At 45.2% G+C, this 19371-nt stretch overlaps 1 protein-coding gene across 8 annotated transcripts in view; it reads right to left on the bottom strand.

The window, feature by feature from the left end:
• ATE1 (arginyltransferase 1) overlaps positions 1–19371 on the bottom strand; it is a 154048-nt gene that overhangs the window by 88677 nt on the left and 46000 nt on the right. For all 8 annotated transcript variants that reach the window (XM_073546597.1, XM_073546599.1, XM_073546605.1 and 5 more), the window contains exons 5-6: positions 15493–15732; positions 2803–3023 (exon numbers count right to left, since the gene is read on the bottom strand). In XM_073546597.1, coding sequence (XP_073402698.1) covers positions 2803–3023; positions 15493–15732 — 461 coding nt within the window. The remainder of the gene's footprint in view (positions 1–2802; positions 3024–15492; positions 15733–19371) is intronic.

The raw sequence follows: 19371 nt of genomic DNA, 5'->3' as shown, positions 1-19371 counted from the left end.
AAAGTGAACACCTGGTGTTACACTGCCCCCTGGTGGCTAACAAGGGGCACCAGTAAATGACGTACACTCGATTATAGGTCATATGTGTGGTGTATACGGCGTTATGCAGATTATGCACCAAACACTGCATGCAGGGTACAATGAATGGGAATAGAATTTTGTCAAACCCCATTTTATAAACTGCTGAAAAAACCCACAAAAATATTGGAGTATTTCCGGCTGCAAGCGTCTGCCATACTTGATGCAAGTTTTCTTTTATGCTAATCAAAAGTTTGACATTTGCAGCAAAATTTCACAATTTCTGCTGTGTTTGAATATGATCTAAAATCCACTAAAAAGTAGTCGATCGATAAGGCCGAGTCTATATGGCGATTTTGGTAGCGACAAAATCCCTTTAAAAAGACAGAATGGCCTTCAAGGTGCCTAGCTGGGCGACAACCCATTCTGAAGGTGTTATGTGGCTTTAGGCCGAGGGTATAAGGAGATAATGTCCGTAGTGCATGTAGAGCGGCGAAAAATCGCTCTATGGATCGCCAGAGAGCACCAACGATACCACGACAAGCAGGATGCAAAAAGTTGGAATTAGTTGGATTTTTTGCACCTTGCCTGGTTCTCAAAGGCTGGAAGGATCGCTGTGCAACTTCACTGAGGGGCGTTACAGTGTGACGGCAGCATAGAGGGATGCTTGGCCCTGCAGCCAGAATTGCCTGGCAGCCTACGGCCATATTACCCCTTCAACATTGGCTGCTCGACACCTCAATGGCCGTCCTTGTCTATGAAAAAGGGTCATTTGGGTTTCCACAATTAAGCTTATATACAAAATTTTCCAAGAAAAAAAAAATACATAATTTTTTTTCTGCATCAATTTCTTACGGTTTTCAAAATGTCTGCTTGCAGTCACTGAATGTGGGGAAAAAAAAAGTGATGTTAAGAAGCCGTGCACCAATGTGACCATCACACGAGCGGACAATGAAGGTCGCCATGAAATGAAAGCAAGCAAAGACTAACGTAAAAATAGGGAAGAATTCATACAGATAGTAAATCAGAAAATTACAGAAAGTTCCCATGATGGGATTTATAGAAATTCATAGAAAAGGATTTTGTTTTAGATGCAGATTTTCCCTGCAGAATTTGCATGAGATGCAAAATAAAAATAAAAATTGCAGGTTAAAAAACAGAAAACCGACGTGCAGAAATGCACTAAAATTGCACTTAATCCACGCATGACTAGTTGTGACAGCCAAAAAGAAAACGTGTCTAAAATACAGCAGTATTAAATCAAAAACACAACGAAAAAAAAAAAAAATACAAGTAATAAAAAGCAAAAAATCTGCAACATCAAAATTTCACCAAATGCTCATCGTGGCAATCAAAGTTTCCATTATCCTATGAAAAAGCTTAAGGCTATGGTCACAAGTTGCGTTTTTCCTTCAATTTTTTTCTGCAAGCAAAGCATGATCTCTTGGCAGTAAAAGAAAAAAACAAACAAAAAACAAACAAAAAAAAGGGCAGTTTTTGCTGCATTTTTCAGGTACATTTGTCTCTGGAGCATGCTGATACAGTTCAGTGCTTGTTCCTGAGTTTTCTGCACCACAAAACGCAGCAGAACCTGATATCTGCGCTGATATCTGCGTTTTTTCCAGCGTTTTTGCACTCTCTCAATTGCTTTCTATGGGTGAAAAAATGCTGCAAAAATGCTGAAATATGTGACGTGCGGCAGTTTTCCAATTAAAAAAAAAAAGGTGTGCATGAGATTCCTGAAATCTCATAGCTTATGCTAGTTCTGTAAAAAGCAGCTTTTAATTAGCATTTAAATAAAAAAAAACTGCAAAAAAACGCAACAGGTGAACATAGCCTTAGGTGTCAGAACCTTCACACCCTTGTGTGAAGTGGCAGAATTTTAGTAAAGCTAGGCAGAGATGTTTTTCAGGTGCCAAAAAAAAAAAAAAAAAAAACATCTATTAATGGCAAATATTTGCACATAGGGTTCTTTACAGTTAGAGCAGTCAGAATGTCCGACCACAAGGGGTAGTAATGGCGGACACTAGAACAGCTCTTATACAAGGGCTGAATGATTTTTTTTTCCTTGTGTGTTACAGAAATCCTATTTAGATGCATGAAGTGTAGATTCTTAGCGGATTTGAAGAATATTTGGGTGCAAAAATCCTCAACTGTGAATATGTAAACGGAGCTTAAAGCATTATTGCCGTCATTAGAAGTGAATGCCTATCTTTTAACGAGGTTAAAATTGTCGGATCGGAAAGCAGGGCCCCCCCACCGCTCCGGAGAATACAGTTCTGATATGCCCTGACGTATGTAGCAGTGGCGCACACCTCTACTCCATTCATTCTCGTAGCAGTGGCGCACACCACCACTCCATTCATTCTCTATGAGATTCCTGGATAAAATAGCCGAGCCCAGCACCAGGGTTTCTCCAGAGGTCCCACAGATCATGAATGGAGTCAAGGAGTGGTCACCACTAACCTGAATTCTCAAGATAGTTGGGGGTCATAGCAATCTGATCCCCACTCATCCGCAAGTCATCACCTCTGCATTGGAGAGCTGATGGCTTTTTGAGGATGGTGGTATCCCTTAATCATTTTTACAGGAGATGACGACTCAAGAACAGACATTTAGCTGTGACTTTTTTTGACTTTCGGAAATGAATGTTTGTGGCTTTGCGCACACCGGCGATGAAAGTAACAACCATCTTGTGCAGTCCCTTCCTTGCTGTAGAACCTGCGTGTATTCTGATTGACGGAAGATAAGGTTGTGCAGACAAAATAAAGAGAGATTTCTTACCTCCAGTCTATGAGCTAAATTTTCGCTGTCTGGCACATGGATAAATTCTTCTATAGATTTGGGGCCACTTGCTTTGGGTTTTGAGGCAGATGGGGTGACGGCCGGGTGCTCTGTCAGCGGAGTCTGGTCACCCTTTTCAACCAGCATTTTCTGCAGACGCCGCTCCTTTCGGATGTCTTTGGCTTTCCGACAAGGCGGCCTCGTGGAATCAGCACCTTTACCTGATTATTAAAATAAAATTCAGACACCTGTAACCTTCGTGCTGGACGGATAACAACAGGTCACACACAACTTGAAAGCGTCCTGTTACAGGAACACAAATGGTGGACGCAGAAGACACAAGACTGCAAAGCTATACAGAAAAAGTGAATTCACATAAAGGACAACAGCTCCACATTGTAGCTCTTGAATATCGCCATCTACTGGCGTCACTGCATCACTGCACCCAGCCACAACGCTCCATGATACTGAGGTTTGGAGGGAAGGTGCAGAAGATGCTGGAAGAGATGGGTAATGTGCGGCCCCAGTCTCAACACACCTTTATAGGGCTGGACACGACTGGCTAAATGTGAGCAGAGAACATGAAGAGATCCCCCTCGTCACTGCCAGGGGCCATGATATTAGCGACCTCCACTACGATTTTTGCATTTGACAACATTTATACATGGTTGTTAATTTTATGAGTTTGTAATAAAATGTGATGATCGGTGTGCAATAAAGAAAACATGGATGCTTAAGGGTTTTTTGTTTTTTTTTACCTAAATTCGTGTATTTTTGGGCTACAAATCATTTTGTCTTTGGCTTCATCAAAAACTTTGCACCCTCAGCCTTCTTTAACATCTGCGTTGCACTGTGAGTTAACTGAGAATCCATCAGTGAGCTCCTTTTGAAGGGAGTTTGCAATGCTCTTATTTGTCCTTACTATTGGCTCCTCTCAGCTGATTTATGACCGCACTGAGCTCAACTTTGTGATCGCAGATCAGACCAGGGGAGCTCAGAAAGAGAGAGACCACGGAGTTAAAAACTCTCCGGTCAGAAAGAGCTCTCTGACAGACTCTCAGTCTGACATGATTGTCCTCTACTTAACAATCGCTTGTGAACGGCCCCAGATGGTGGAAAACATTTTTAAAAACTAGATACGCACCTCTTGTACCGGCACCACTAACCCGTATTCAGCCCTGTGTCCCTCGCTCATGGATAAGACGTGAAGGCTGCAGATGATCAGCGCTCGGTGATGGGCTGCAGTGGTCAAGATGCAGATGCCGGGAGACATGGTGCTGAGAATGGAGGAGCGGTGCCAGCCTGGGAGAGGAGTATCTTTATTATTTCAACACCCTGGGGCCATTCAAAAAGTGAAGAAGAGGAAAATGTTTTAATTCATGATCTTCACTTGCAAAAAATGGTCATTTAACTCCACCGATCAACTAAATGTGGCCCTAGTCCTCCACAATCCCTTCACTGTTTACCACTCACAGCGTCGCACATTCGGTAGTGGCAGTGCATGGTACTGCAGCTTGCTACTGGTCAGTTGCAGTATAGTGGATGGCACTGAGCTGTAATACTAATTGTACAAGTCTGTGCGGGTAAAGTTTAGTTCATTTTAATTCTAACCGCCTGATCCTTATGTCCCCCCGACATAATCTGTTAGGACACCCCATAAGCACTAGATCAGGAGTCTCAAACACGTGGCCCCTGTGGCCGCTCCATGCAACCTGCAGGCTCTGTAGACCTCTTGACGATCCCTGCGCCTGATCCAGGGGGCTGCCGACGGCAGCATTTTATTTCAGCTGAACGTGCAGCCTTAGACGCATAGTCAATTGAAATGTATTGCAGCACAGAGACTCTACACAGCAATGCCAATCAGAGGCCAACAGCTGACAGCAGCGTGCCGATGAGGCAGATTATGACATCTCTGCCATGCGCCGGCATGCTGATGTCAGCTGCTGGATAGGGACATATCTATAATATAGGGACCTGGATGGAGACATTTCTACAATAATGGGACATATCAACAAGATGGGGGTAAGAATGGGACATCATTACAAGATGAAGACAAGGTCACATTACTACAATGGGACCTGGATGGGGCATTAGTACACGAAGGGGACATTGCAAAAACATGAGGACCAGGATGGGGCCTTACCACAAGGCGAGGACCAGGATGGGGCCTTACCACAAGGCGAGGACCAGGATGGGGCCTTACCACAAGGCGAGGACCAGGATGGGGCCTTACCACAAGGCGAGGACCAGGATGGGGCCTTACCACAAGGCGAGGACCAGGATGGGGCCTTACCACAAGGCGAGGACCAGGATGGGGCCTTACCACAAGACGAGGACCAGGATGGGGCCTTACCACAAGACGAGGACCAGGATGGGGCCTTACCACAAGACGAGGACCAGGATGGGGCCTTACCACAAGACGAGGACCAGGATGGGGCCTTACCACAAGACGAGGACCAGGATGGGGCCTTACCACAAGACGAGGACCAGGATGGGGCCTTACCACAAGACGAGGACCAGGATGGGGCCTTACCACAAGACGAGGACCAGGATGGGGCCTTACCACAAGACGAGGACCAGGATGGGGCCTTACCACAAGACGAGGACCAGGATGGGGCCTTACCACAAGACGAGGACCAGGATGGGGCCTTACCACAAGACGAGGACCAGGATGGGGCCTTACCACAAGACGAGGACCAGGATGGGGCCTTACCACAAGACGAGGACCAGGATGGGGCCTTACCACAAGACGAGGACCAGGATGGGGCCTTACCACAAGACGAGGACCAGGATGGGGCCTTACCACAAGACGAGGACCAGGATGGGGCCTTACCACAAGACGAGGACCAGGATGGGGCCTTACCACAAGACGAGGACCAGGATGGGGCCTTACCACAAGACGAGGACCAGGATGGGGCCTTACCACAAGACGAGGACCAGGATGGGGCCTTACCACAAGACGAGGACCAGGATGGGGCCTTACCACAAGACGAGGACCAGGATGGGGCCTTACCACAAGACGAGGACCAGGATGGGGCCTTACCACAAGACGAGGACCAGGATGGGGCCTTACCACAAGACGAGGACCAGGATGGGGCCTTACCACAAGACGAGGACCAGGATGGGGCCTTACCACAAGACGAGGACCAGGATGGGGCCTTACCACAAGACGAGGACCAGGATGGGGCCTTACCACAAGACGAGGACCAGGATGGGGCCTTACCACAAGACGAGGACCAGGATGGGGCCTTACCACAAGACGAGGACCAGGATGGGGCCTTACCACAAGACGAGGACCAGGATGGGGCCTTACCACAAGACGAGGACCAGGATGGGGCCTTACCACAAGACGAGGACCAGGATGGGGCCTTACCACAAGACGAGGACCAGGATGGGGCCTTACCACAAGACGAGGACCAGGATGGGGCCTTACCACAAGACGAGGACCAGGATGGGGCCTTACCACAAGACGAGGACCAGGATGGGGCCTTACCACAAGAAGAGGACCAGGATGGGGCCTTACCACAAGAAGAGGACCAAGATGGGGCCTTACCACAAGAAGAGGACCAGGATGGGGCCTTACTACAAGACGAGGACCAGGATAGGGGCCTTACTACAAGACGAGGACCAGGATGGGGCTTTAATACATGATGAGGACCAGGATGGAGCCTTACTACATGATAAGGACCACGATGGGGCCTTACTACAAGATGAGGACCAGGATGGGGCTTTACTACAAGATGAGGACCAGGATGGGGCATTACTACAAGGTGAGGACCAGGGTGGGGCATTACTACAAGATGAGGACCAGGATGGGGCCTTACTACAAGTTGATGACCAGGATGGGTCATTACTACATGATGAGGACCAGGATGGAGCCTTACTACATGATAAGGACCATGATGGGGCCTTACTACAAGATGAGGACCAGGATGGGGTATTACTACAATATGAGGACCAGGATGGGGCATTACTACAATATGAGGACCAGGATGGGGCATTACTACAAGTTGATGACCAGGATGGGTCATTACTACAAGATGAGGACCACGATGGGGCATTACTACAAGAAGGGGACCAAGATGGGGTAGTACTCCAAGATGAGGACCAGGATGGGGTCTTACTACAAGATGAGGCACATTACTACAAGAGGTTTGCCAGAATTACTATACATTGCCAATTGTAAGACAATATTAGTGTATGTGGCTAATTGCAGGAAGCAAAATTGTAAAAAAATAAAAATAAAGCATAAAAAAATTTGCCATTAAAAATGCTCTTTTATACATAAACTGAAGTATACAAAAAAGTGCACATTTCTTATTGCCACATCCAAATGATCCAAACTATAAAAAAAAAAAAAATGGCAAAAATGTTCAAAAGGTGCATAGAATAAAAATGATATCACTAAAAAAAATTTCACTTTGTCCTGCAAAGAATGCGATCCCCCAAATTCAATTTTTTTTCTATGTGCAGCTCACATACCCAGCCGAGTTTGAGACCCCTGCATTAGATGGTGAGCTGATCCAACTAAAATTTGCAGGTTTTTCTGACTTTGATCTAGTGTGCATGGAGGCCTTCATTTATTGCATTCACAAAGCCCTCAAAATTTGATTCCTGACATTTGATTCCAGGGAACCTAGAAACTATAGGCCGGTAAGCTTAACATCTGTTGTGGGTAAAATTTTTGAAGGGTTTCTAAGGGATACCATTATGGAATATCTCAATGTTAATAAATGTTTAACTCCATATCAACATGGATTTATGAAGGATCGCTCCTGTCAAACTAACCTGATCAGCTTCTATGAGGATGTAAGCTCTCAAATGGACCAAGGAGAATCATTGGATGTCATTTATCTCGACTTCTCTAAAGCATTTGACACTGTCCCACATAAAAGATTGTTAAGTAAGATGAGAAAGCTTGGACTAGGGGAAAATGTGTGTAGATGGGTAGGTAGCTGGCTTAGTGATAGAAAACAAGAGTGGTTATTAATGGTGCATCCTCAGATTGGGCCAGGGTTACTAGTGGGGTACCACAGGGTTCTGTATTGGGCCCCCTACTATTTAATATATTTGTTAATGATCTAGTGCATGGCTTACACAGTAAAATATCAGTATTTGCAGATGACACAAAACTATGTAAGGAAGTTAACACAAAGGAGGACAGTTTGCAACTACAGACAGATTTGAGTAAATTGGAGAATTGGGCTGAAAAATGGCAAATGAGGTTTAACACAGATAAGTGTAAGGTTATGCACATGGGAAGGAGAAACAGATGCTACAATTACTTACTAAATGGGAAACTGCTGGGGAAATCAGACATTGAAAAAGACTTAGGCATCTTAGTCAATAAGAAGCTAAATTGGAGTGCTCAGTGTCAGACAGCTGCCACCAAAGCAAATAGGGTCATGGGATGCATTAGAAGAGGTCTGGGGACACGAGATGAAAACATAATTCTCCCTCTGTACAAATCACTCGTCAGACCACACTTGGAGTATTGTGTGCAATTTTGGACACCGGTGCTCAAGAAAGACATTCCTGAACTTGAAAGGGTTCAAAGGCGGGCTACTAAAATGATAAATGGAGTTGGTTCACTACAATACCCAGAAAGGTTATCAAAATTAGGTCTATTTACTCTAGAAAAGAGAAGACTTAGGGGAGACTTAATATATATGTACAAGTATATCAGAGGGCAATACAGAGATCTCTCCAATGAATTGTTTGTACCAAGGACTGTGACAAGAACAAGGGGGCATTCTCTTCGTTTGGAGGAAAGACAATTTCTGCACCAGCATAGAAGAGGGTTCTTCACGGTAAGAGAAGTGAGGCTCTGGAATTCTCTTCATGAGGAAGTGGTGATGGCCAACTCACTGAATGAATTTAAGGAATGGATGCTTTTGTTGTGAGTAACAGTATAGAAGGTTACGAATAACAGAATATTATAGGTAGATGGTTGACCCAGCTTAGGGGAAGGAATTTTTTTTCCCTATGGAGAAAATTGGCTTCTACTCTGTGGGTTTTTGCCTTCCCCAGGATCAACAATGCAGAACAGCTGCAGTAAAAATAGGCTGAACTAGATGGACATAAGGCCTTTTTCACACTTCAGTTTTATGTGTCAGGTTTAAAGGAACCGCTGGCGGGGGGGGGGGGGGGGGGGAGAGGGGGGGAGAGGGGGAGAGAGGGAGAGGGGGAGGGAGGGGGAGAGAGAGAATTTTTTTCGTCTGCCAGAAAGGATTTCAGGGTTAATTTTCTCCCTGACTTCCTTTCTCCGGGCATGTGCAATGGAAAATGCGGATCCAACAACAAAAAAAAACGTTGCATGCCGGCAGACGCAAAAAATGTGGCGGATCCTCACAAAAACGGATCCAACGGATGGCCATCCGTCAAGATCCGCCAGTAATGCAACTCAATGGGGAAAAAAACGGATCCTCAAAAAAAAAAAAAAAAAAAAAATGGCGGCTCCGTTTTTTTCAAAACCTGGCGGATTTTGACTGATGGTCAAAAACGGAAGTGTGAAAGAGGCCTAAGGTCTTCCTTCAGCCTTCAAAACTATGTTACTATGTTATTTAAACCCTTAGATGGCGTGTCGTTTTCGCTAATCCTGGCCATTTCTTACCGATAGTGACCAACATGACAAGCACAAGGCATGGCACGCTTTCCATAATCCATGGTTATGTCATGGTAAGCCCAAGGAGTTAAAAAACTGTCAAAAATGAAGTTCAATAAGTGACTGATGTGTTAAATCCACCACAAACTCCTCCATCAATGAGAAAACGTAACCGTTCTGGACACTGCACATATCTAACCACCATGCTCTCAGGAGACCGGCCCCAACCCCATTCATCACGGGTCATTATAAACACAAAAATCTGGGCAGGAGAGGAACCTTTACCCCCACTAATGTGGTACCATGCAGCAGCACCAATGCAGAGTTTCTATTATTTTGCGTCAGGTGTCAGGCAACTATGCACCAAGCAATGAACTGGAGAATTAAAACTTCCTCCGTTCTTGAGAGAATTTTTAATAAGCAAATCGCTGCTGAACCAGGAGCGCCGGCTCTACTGGAAGGCTGAGGGACCTCTTAAATCAGCAAGACGTTGGCCTCTAGATAGGAAGAATCTCCCTGCGCTAAGCAATCAGGAGCTCCTGCTCAACTGATCAGGTAGATTCCTTCTGCACATAGAGCGCTCCTCTCGTGCGTCTGTCCATCATAGGTACAGAAAATACACTAGTGGGTGGTGGACAGAGGGGCTTTTTAACTTTTTGTGTGTTTCTGTCCCTATCAAGGGTAAGAAGGACCACCTCCTGATGGTACTGTCGGGAGGGACATCCTGGAAAATGCATTTTTTTTTACAAACACTTTGCATTTTCACCCGTTTAGAATGTTGAGAAAATTTTTTTAACCCCTTCACCCCCAAGGGTGGTTTGCACGTTCATGACCGGGCCAGTTTTTACAATTCTGACCACTGTCCCTTTATGAGGCAATATTAACTCTGGAACGCTTCCATGGATCCCGGTGATTCTGACATTGTTTTCTCGTGACATATTGTACTTCATGTTAGTGGTAAAATTTTTCATACAACTTGCGTTTGTGAAAAAAAAAACGGAAATTTGGCGAAAATGTTAAAAATTTATAAATTTTTTCCTACTTTGAATTTTTATGCCCTTAAATCACCGATTACTTAATAAACATTTCCCACATGTTTACTTTACATCAGCACAATTTTGGAACCATTTTTTTTTTTTTTTTTAAAGGGAATCTGTAACCCTTTTTTTTGCCTTATTAGCTGCCGGCATAGACATCAGGGGCTTATCTACAGCATTCTGTAATGCTGTAACGTCCCTTTAAGGAAGTTTTAAGGGTTATAAGTTGACCAGCGATTTCTCATTTTTACACCACCAATTTTTTTTTTTTTTTTTTTTTTTTTTTTTTTTAGGGACCACATCACATTTGAAGTCACTTTGAGGGGTCTATATGATAGAAAATACCCAAAAGTGACACCATTCTAAAAACTGCACCCCTCAAGGTGCTCAAAACCACATTCAGGAAGTTTATTAACCCTTCAGATGCTTCACAGGAATTTTTTTGAATGTTTAAAAAAAAATAAACATTTAACATTTTTTCACAAAAAAATTAATTCAGGTCAAATTTTTTTTATTTTACCAAGGGTAACAGGAGAAATTAGACTGCAAAAGTTATTGTGCAATTTGTCCTGAGTACGCTGATACCTGATATCTGGGGGGAACCACTGTTTCGGCGCATGGCAGTGCTTAGAAGGGAAGGAGCGCCAACTGACTTTTTCAACGCAAAATTGGCTGGAATTCAGATGGGACGCCATGTCACATTTGGAGAGCCCCTGATGTGCCTAAACAGTGGAAACCCCCAAGGGCTTCACAGAAGTTTATAACATACAGCCGTAAAATTATAAAAATCAATTTTTCGACAAAAATGATCTTTTCACCCCCAATTTTTATTTTCCCAAGGGTAACAGGACCCCAAAGGCTATTGTGCAATTTGTCCTGAGTACTCTGATACCCCACATGTGGGCGTAAACCACTATTTGGGAGCATGGCAGAGCTCGGAAGGGAAGAAGCGCCATTTTACTTTTTTGGCTGGAATTGAGATCGGACACCATGCCGCGTTTGGAAAGCCCCTGATGTGCCTAAACAGTGGAAACCCCCCACAAATGACATCATTTTGGAAGCTAGACCCCCCAAGGAACTAATCTAGATGTGTGGTGAGCACTTTGAACCCCCAAGGGCTTCACAGAAGTTTATAACGCCCGGGTGTGAAAATAAAAAATCATATTTTTTTTCCACAAACATGATCTTTTAGTCCCCAATTTTTTTTATTTGCCCAAGGGTAACAGGAGAAATTCGACCCCAAAAAGTCGTTGTCCAATTTGTCCTGAGTACGCTGATATCCCACATGTGGGAGAAAACTACTGTATGGGCACATGTATGGGCTCGGAAGGGAAGTAGTGACGTTTTGGAATGCAGACTTTGATGGAATGGTCTGCGGGTGTCATGTTGCCTTTGGAGAGCCCCTGATGTGCCTAAACTGTGGAAACCCCCCACAAGTGACCCCATTTTGGAAACCAGACCCCCCAAGGAACTTATCTAGATGTGTGGTGAGCACTTTGAACCCACAAGTGCTTCACAAAAGATTACAACGTAGAGCCATAAAAATAAAAAAATAATTTTTTTTTCCACAAAAATGGTATTTTTGCCCCCAATTTTTTATTTTCCCAAGGGTAACAGGAGAAATTGAACCCCAAAAGTTGTTGTGCAATTTGTCCTGAGTAGGCCGATACCCCATATGTTGGGGTAAACCACTGTTTGGTGGCATGGCAGAGCTTGGAAGGCAAGGAGCACCGTTTGACTTCTTCAACACAGAATTGGCTGAAATTGAGATCAGATGCCATGTTGCATTTGGAGAGCACCTGATGTGCCCAAACAGTGGAAACCCCCCAATTATAACTCCAACCCTAACCCCAACACACCCCTAACCCTAATCTCAACCCTAGCCTAACGGGAAAATGGAAATAAATATATTTAATTTTATTATTTTTCCCTAACTAAGGGGGTGATAACGGGGGTTTGATTTACTATTTATGGCGGGGTTTTATGCTTGGCAGCTGTCACACGCTAAAAGAGACTTTATTGTAAAAATAGTTTTTCCACCACCACAGTTTGAGAGCTATAATTTTTCCATATTTTGACCCACAGAGTCATCTGAGGTCCTATTTTTTGCAGGACGAGTTGACGTTTTTATTGGTACCATTTTCGGGCACGTGACTTTTTTTGATCGCTTTTTATTCTGATTTTTGGGACGCAGTATGAACAAAAACCAGCATTTCATGAATTGTTTTTGGGGGGGGGTGCGTTTACACCGTTCCGCGTGGTAAAATTGATAAAGCGGTTTTATTCTTCGGGTCAGTACGGTTACAGCGATACCTCATTTATGTCGCTTTTTTATGCTTTGGCGCTTTTAAGCAATGAAAGAAATTTTATATAAAAAATAATTATTTTTGCATCGCTTTATTCTGCGAGCTATAACTTTTTTCCGCTGATGACGCTGTGTGGTGGCTCATTTTTTGCGGGACAAGATGACGTTTTCAGTGGTACCATGTTTATTTATATACGTCTTTTTGATCGCGTGTTATTCCACTTTTTGTTCGGCGGTGTGATGATAAAGTATTGTTTTTTGATTTGTGTTTTATTTTTATTTTTTAAGGGGTTCACTAACTAGTGGGACAGTTTTATAGGGCGGGTCGTTTCGGACGCGGCGATACTAAATACAGTGCCTACAAGTAGTATTCAACCCCCTGCAGATTTAGCAGGTTTACACATTCGGAATTAACTTGGCATTGTGACATTTGGACTGTAGATCAGCCTGGAAGTGTGAAATGCACTGCAGCAAAAAAGAATGTTATTTCTTTGTTTAATTTTTTTTTAAATTGTGAAAAGTTTATTCAGAGGGTCATTTATTATTCAACCCCTCAGAATTCTGTTTGGTTCCCCTAAAGTATTAAGAAGTATTTCAGGCACAAAGAACAATGAGCTTCACATGTTTGGATTAATTATCTCTTTTTCCAGCCTTTTCTGACTATTTAAGACCCTCCCCAAACTTGTGAACAGCACTCATACATGGTCAACATGGGAAAGACAAAGGAGCATTCCAAGGCCATCAGAGACAAGATCGTGGAGGGTCACAAGGCTGGCAAGGGGTACAAAACCCTTTCCAAGGAGTTGGGCCTACCTGTCTCCACTGTTGGGAGCATCATCCGGAAGTGGAAGCCTTATGGAACTACTGTTAGCCTTCCACGGCCTGGACAGCCTTTGAAAGTTTCCTCCCGTGCAGAGGCCAGGCTTGTCCGAAGAGTCAAGGCTAACCCAAGGACAACAAGGAAGGAGCTCTGGGAAGATCTCATGGCAGTGGGGACATTGGTTTCAGTCAATACCATAAGTAACGTACTCCACCGCAATGGTCTCCGTTCCAGACGAGCCCGTAAGGTACATTTACTTTCAAAGCGTCATGTCAAGGCTCATCTACAGTTTGCTCATGATCACTTGGAGGACTCTGAGACAGACTGGTTCAAGGTTCTCTGGTCTGATGAGACCAAGATCGAGATCTTTGGTGCCAACCACACACGTGACGTTTGGAGACTGGATGGCACTGCATACGACCCCAAGAATACCATCCCTACAGTCAAGCATGGTGGTGGCAGCATCATGCTGTGGGGCTGTTTCTCAGCCAAGGGGCCTGGCCATCTGGTCCGCATCGATGGGAAGATGGATAGCACGGCCTACCTGGAGATTTTGGCCAAGAACCTCCGCTCCTCCATCAAGGATCTTAAGATGGGTCGTCATTTCATCTTCCAACAAGACAATGACCCAAAGCACACAGCCAAGAAAACCAAGGCCTGGTTCAAGAGGCAAAAAATCAAGGTGTTGGAGTGGCCTAGTCAGTCTCCTGACCTTAACCCAATTGAAAACTTGTGGAAGGAGCTCAAGATTAAAGTCCACATGAGACACCCAAAGAACCTAGATAACTTGGAGAAGATCTGCATGGAGGAGTGGGCCAAGATAACTCCAGAGACCTGTGCCGGCCTGATCAGGTCTTATAAAAGACGATTATTAGCTGTAATTGCAAACAAGGGTTATTCCACAAAATATTAAACCTCGGGTTTGAATAATAATTGACCCACACTTTTATGTTTAAAATTTATTAAAATTTAACTGAGCAACATAACTTTTTGGTTTGTAAGATTTATGCATCTGTTAATAAATCCTGCTCTTGTGTGAAGTTTGAAGGCTCTAACTTATTTGCATCTTATCAAACCTGCTAAATCTGCAGGGGGTTGAATACTACTTGTAGGCACTGTATGTGTACATTTATTGTTTTGCTTTTTTTATTATTTCCAAAAAATGAATTAGGGAATTTTTGTTTTTATTTAAGGATGTTTTTTATATATTATTTTCACTTTTTTTTTATTGTATTGTCCCAGGGGGGACATCGCTGATCTGACACTTTGCACAGCGATCTGACAGGCGCTGCTGCATGCTTTCTCAGCGCCTGCTCTCAGCAGGCACTGAGGAAGCTGCCTCCCTGCAGGCCCCCGCGGCCATCTTGGATCCGGGGCCCTGCAGGGAAGGAGACCCTCCGAGCAGCGCAGCACTTTGCGCTGCTCCAAGGGTCTCAGGGATGCACGCAGGGAGCCCCCTCCCTGCACGATTCTATCCCTAGTCCACTGCGATCATGTTTGATTCTCAGTGTGCCAGGGGTTAATGTGCCGGGGGTGGTCCGTGACCACCCCTGACACATAGTGCCGGGTGTCAGCTGTGATAATCAGCTGACACTCGGTCGCGATCAGTGGCGCTCCCCCCGTGAGCGCTGCTGATCTCGGTGACGTATTATCCCGTCCCTGGTCATACGGGCCCAGGTACCGTGGACGGATAGTACGTCAAATGTCAGAAAGGGGTTAAAAAGCACTGCAGATTATTTTCAATGGAGGCAAACATTGCAAGAAACAATCATGAACCTTTGTGCTGGGACGAGACCCTCACGATCATGTAGATACTCAGACGTTGCCTTGGTCAAGATTCAGACCTAAAACTATTCTGCAAGGAACCTATGGCGCGCGCACACAATTATATGGGCTCCATTGCTGACCTTTACATAAAACTAACCTGGTTTTGGCATGGAATGAATATGTGCCTTCAGCTGAGCGGTTTCTATAGGTTCATCACTTTCTTTCCGTGTTGAGTCTTTCTCCATTTCCCTTTGTCCATGAGGTTCCCCAGTTTCTTCCGCCTCGGCGGCACTCAGTGGCTTGAGCTCATCCTCTAGGACTTCACTCTTGTCTTTGCAGAAAACATTGCATGAGATAGGGCTGTCCACCTGAGAGTCCATTGGTTCAACCGAAATTTCTGGGAGGAGACAAGTCAGACAAACTAATGCAAACTGCGGCCAATGTGCAGAGCAGTATTTTAGCTTTATAGTACATTCATACAAAAAGGGAAAAAAAATATCAAAACTGACAATGAAAAAAAAACAAAAAAAAAACAGGATTTTTAGTTGCTTACCGCACAATCTGTTTCTCTGAGCCTTCACTGGGGGACACAGGAACCATGGGTGTATGCTGCTGCCACTAGGAGGCTGACACTATTCAGAAAAAAAGTTAGCTCCTCCTCTGCAGTGAACACCCCACCGACAGGAAGTATGATGTTCAGTTAGTGAGAAAGCAGTAGGAGAAGCAATCTGTAAACGAGATAACCACAGAAAACAAAAATCCACACTTTAACAATATTATGCAGTAAACCGAGCTGTTCAACTTGGGAGGGAGCTGTGTCCCCCAATGAAGGCTCAGAGAAACAGATTTTACGGTAAGCAACTAAAAATCCTGTTTTCTCTATCGCTTCATTGGGGGGGGACACAGAAAACCATGGGACGTCCCAAAAGCAGTCCCCAAGGGGAGGGAACAGCAAACAACTCCAATCAGGACGAGGAAGTCACCCTCGTCACCTGAAAGGTCACCTGCGAGGTCTTTTTACCCCTACCGGCACTTGCCGAAGCTAGGCATGGGCTCTGAAAAAAACCTCATGGACCCGTGGCGGACATATCATCGCACTGCAGAGGTGCCAGACGAAGGCCCAAAGAGTACTGCCAGGAGGACACACACTGCCCGGGCAGAGTGCGTCGTACTCAAAAGAACGCAGTCCTTCCTGAGCCGACAACCCTACTAATGCCGACCAGATTCCGCGAGCAGACGCTGACCTGGAGGCCAGAGGACTTCTACGCTTCAAGCACGAGCTTGATAAGTACCATTGCGGTGGCCAGGTAGCCTGATGAGAGAGTGTCACGACGGAAAAGTCCGAGGCGGACGAGAGAAAGGGAATTCAGAATGATGGAGTGTGGACCCTTGATCCACAGGAAGTGCACCACAGCTGCTACAGACTCTGAGACCCCAGGAGTGGTTGAGAGTCTGAAAGGGCAGGCTACCAACTGGAAGGAAAAAGAACCCGTCCGTTGCAAACGCAGATATCGCCAAAGCCCTGAAGAAATCAGGACCTGGATAAGAGCTTCATGGAACAAGGGAAAAATCATGCGATTCACAGAAGGCAAATGCTGAACGAAGAAAATTTCTTCCTGAGAAAAGAAAAGGATGGACTCAATCCTAGATCCCCAAAAGTCACGCTGAGGAAAATGCGCTGAAGAATGACGAGGTTTGGCCTGAGGAAGGAGAGCGCTTGTCCTTCCGGTGACCTCCTTAATAATTTGGCCTATTGGAGCCACACGGAAAGACTGGAAAGTTGGCGAGGGACTTCTTTGGGGATAATTTCGCTCGTGAAACCGAAAGCCAAATGGACCCTTAGATAGGAACGATTAGGCGAAAAACCCATGTCTCCATGCAAGAAAAATTTTTGGACAGTGAGGACGGTCAAATCTTCCGACCGGTCTCCAGAAAGAATGCTCTGATGAGCAAGCTAGGCCACGAGGCTACAGAACTTTGCAGCACGGGTGGAGACTAAGGCAGGACACCATATAGGGGCGGGTGGTTTCAAGGTTGACCTTGCCAACTACTGTGTGAATTCGGCGTTGGAATCTCTGAGGGATGCACTTCTGGGAGAGGAAGGACCATAGTGGTGGAAAACTTGAAACCGGAGGGTTCATAGCCGCAGAAGTAGTCTAATTTGCGGAGCTCTCGGGAGAAAAAAGATATACCGAGGCACCCCCTTGTTTGGAAACGGCTGAAGTCCGTTCTGTGAGAAAATGACAAGACCTGAGAGCAGGCCACTGAGAACCTGCTGAAGAGTCGATCACTGAAAACGTACTGAATGGAACCTGGGGATAACCTGGATCTCATCGCCGCAATGTAAGCTCAGGATGGCTATGAAGAGACAACTGATTGCTCGACTAAGCAGGTAGAACGAAGACTACAGGATGACTTTTGAGATCAAAAGGAAGATAAACCCAGCATACAGGGATGAGGGTGGATATGGAAAAAAAATAGTCTAGCTGAAAAGTGATTAGTCGAGCAAGGAAAGTCCATGCAAAACATGGATTATGTCAACTGTAAGGAAAGTTGGCTCTAGGTAGATCAAATAGACACCAGAAGACAACTAGGCTGATGAAAGGCAGGTCAATCCGTATGACGATGTAAACGACCGAATCCATCCTGGACCCTCTGGAGCAGGGAGGGGATTGCAGTGTGTAGACCAACTTACCTAAATCTAAGACAACACGCGCCCGAGGATAACAGGGAAAAGATACAATTCTAGCTGAAGGAAGAAACGCGTTATCACCAGACTCATCCTTGGATCCAAGACTGGAGCAGCTTTCTACCCTGGTCGATGCTTGCGCAGAGTGAGATCCCACCCCTGTCTGAGGTGGGATACTTTTTCCAGTCACGGTCAGAAGTCACATGTCTGAGCTGCTGGTGGCTTTACCCGGCGTCTGTAAGAAAGAATTGGTAAGTTCCGAGAGATAAGGAGCTTAGGCATTGTGGTAGCTCGAAGGCTTAGGACAGACTAGAACTTCTAAACTACTATTAGCCAAACATTAAAGATAGGCGTAACACCGGCAGTAAAGATAACCTGCGGACAGTACTGTAAACTGATCAGAAGGTGTGTCAAAGAACTCCTGTGGAGCAACTCACACTTAGGGTCCAGAGCATGCCGCAGTAAAACCGCGACCATCCGTCCCGGACACGAGAGTGTCTGACCCACCTGAAGGTGGAGTATCCAGTTATGTTGCTACCGAGATCCGCTCTGTGGTACAGAGATCCACTCCGTTTGGACATGGTAGTGTTTACGTTTAACTATTAACAAGCCACAGATGTTATTGACAATGAAATATACCTCTGAAAGGTGTCTTTGACGCACCTGAAAGCGGCTTGTAACCGCAGCTGCAGCCAGTCAGGAGCAATAAATGCCAGCACCTCACCTCGAGTGGTGTTTAGATGGGAGCTTAGGCAAAGGCTGCAAAAGACCCAGAGGAACGCGAGAGAGGACGCTCCTGACTCACCTAAAATGGGACAGTAGAGCCGGACCGCTGAGGTTGATGGACCTCGGGTATGTTTGAGTTACCGGAAAGACGGCATGTATTGATTAAACGTGTCTGGTTGAGAACTATTCAAGTGCTCGATAAGGGATAGAATACTGCTGCAATAGAACGTGAGGAACCTGAAGGCGAGAGCATCTGACTCACCTGAATACGGTACAGAAACACCCATACCACTGAAGCAGTCAACCCCAGACACGTCTCCACAGAAATACGGCTGTTTTAACTACTGTACCTGGTAGGTGGTGCTTCTAAAGCCTGTATAGCGGATATAGCACAGCTGCAATCGGCTCCAAGTATCCTGTGAGCAAATCAGCGTGGAGAGAACCCAGAGAAGGGTACAGGAGACAGCCATTTCTGTGTTGCGGTGCGGTCTAGGCCTGGATACCTGATGACATTAGGCAGAATAACGGCTTCTGTGTTGCGGTCTAGGTCTGAATACCTGACGACATTAGGCAGAATAATGGCTTCTGTGTTGCGGTCTAGATCTGAATACCTGACGACAT

This window comes from Dendrobates tinctorius, unplaced genomic scaffold (genome assembly GCF_039654945.1).
Source record: "Dendrobates tinctorius isolate UK_male_01 unplaced genomic scaffold, ASM3965494v1 ptg000149l, whole genome shotgun sequence".
Classification (NCBI taxonomy): domain Eukaryota; kingdom Metazoa; phylum Chordata; class Amphibia; order Anura; family Dendrobatidae; genus Dendrobates; species Dendrobates tinctorius.
This window is presented reverse-complemented; position numbering and strand designations above follow the sequence as displayed.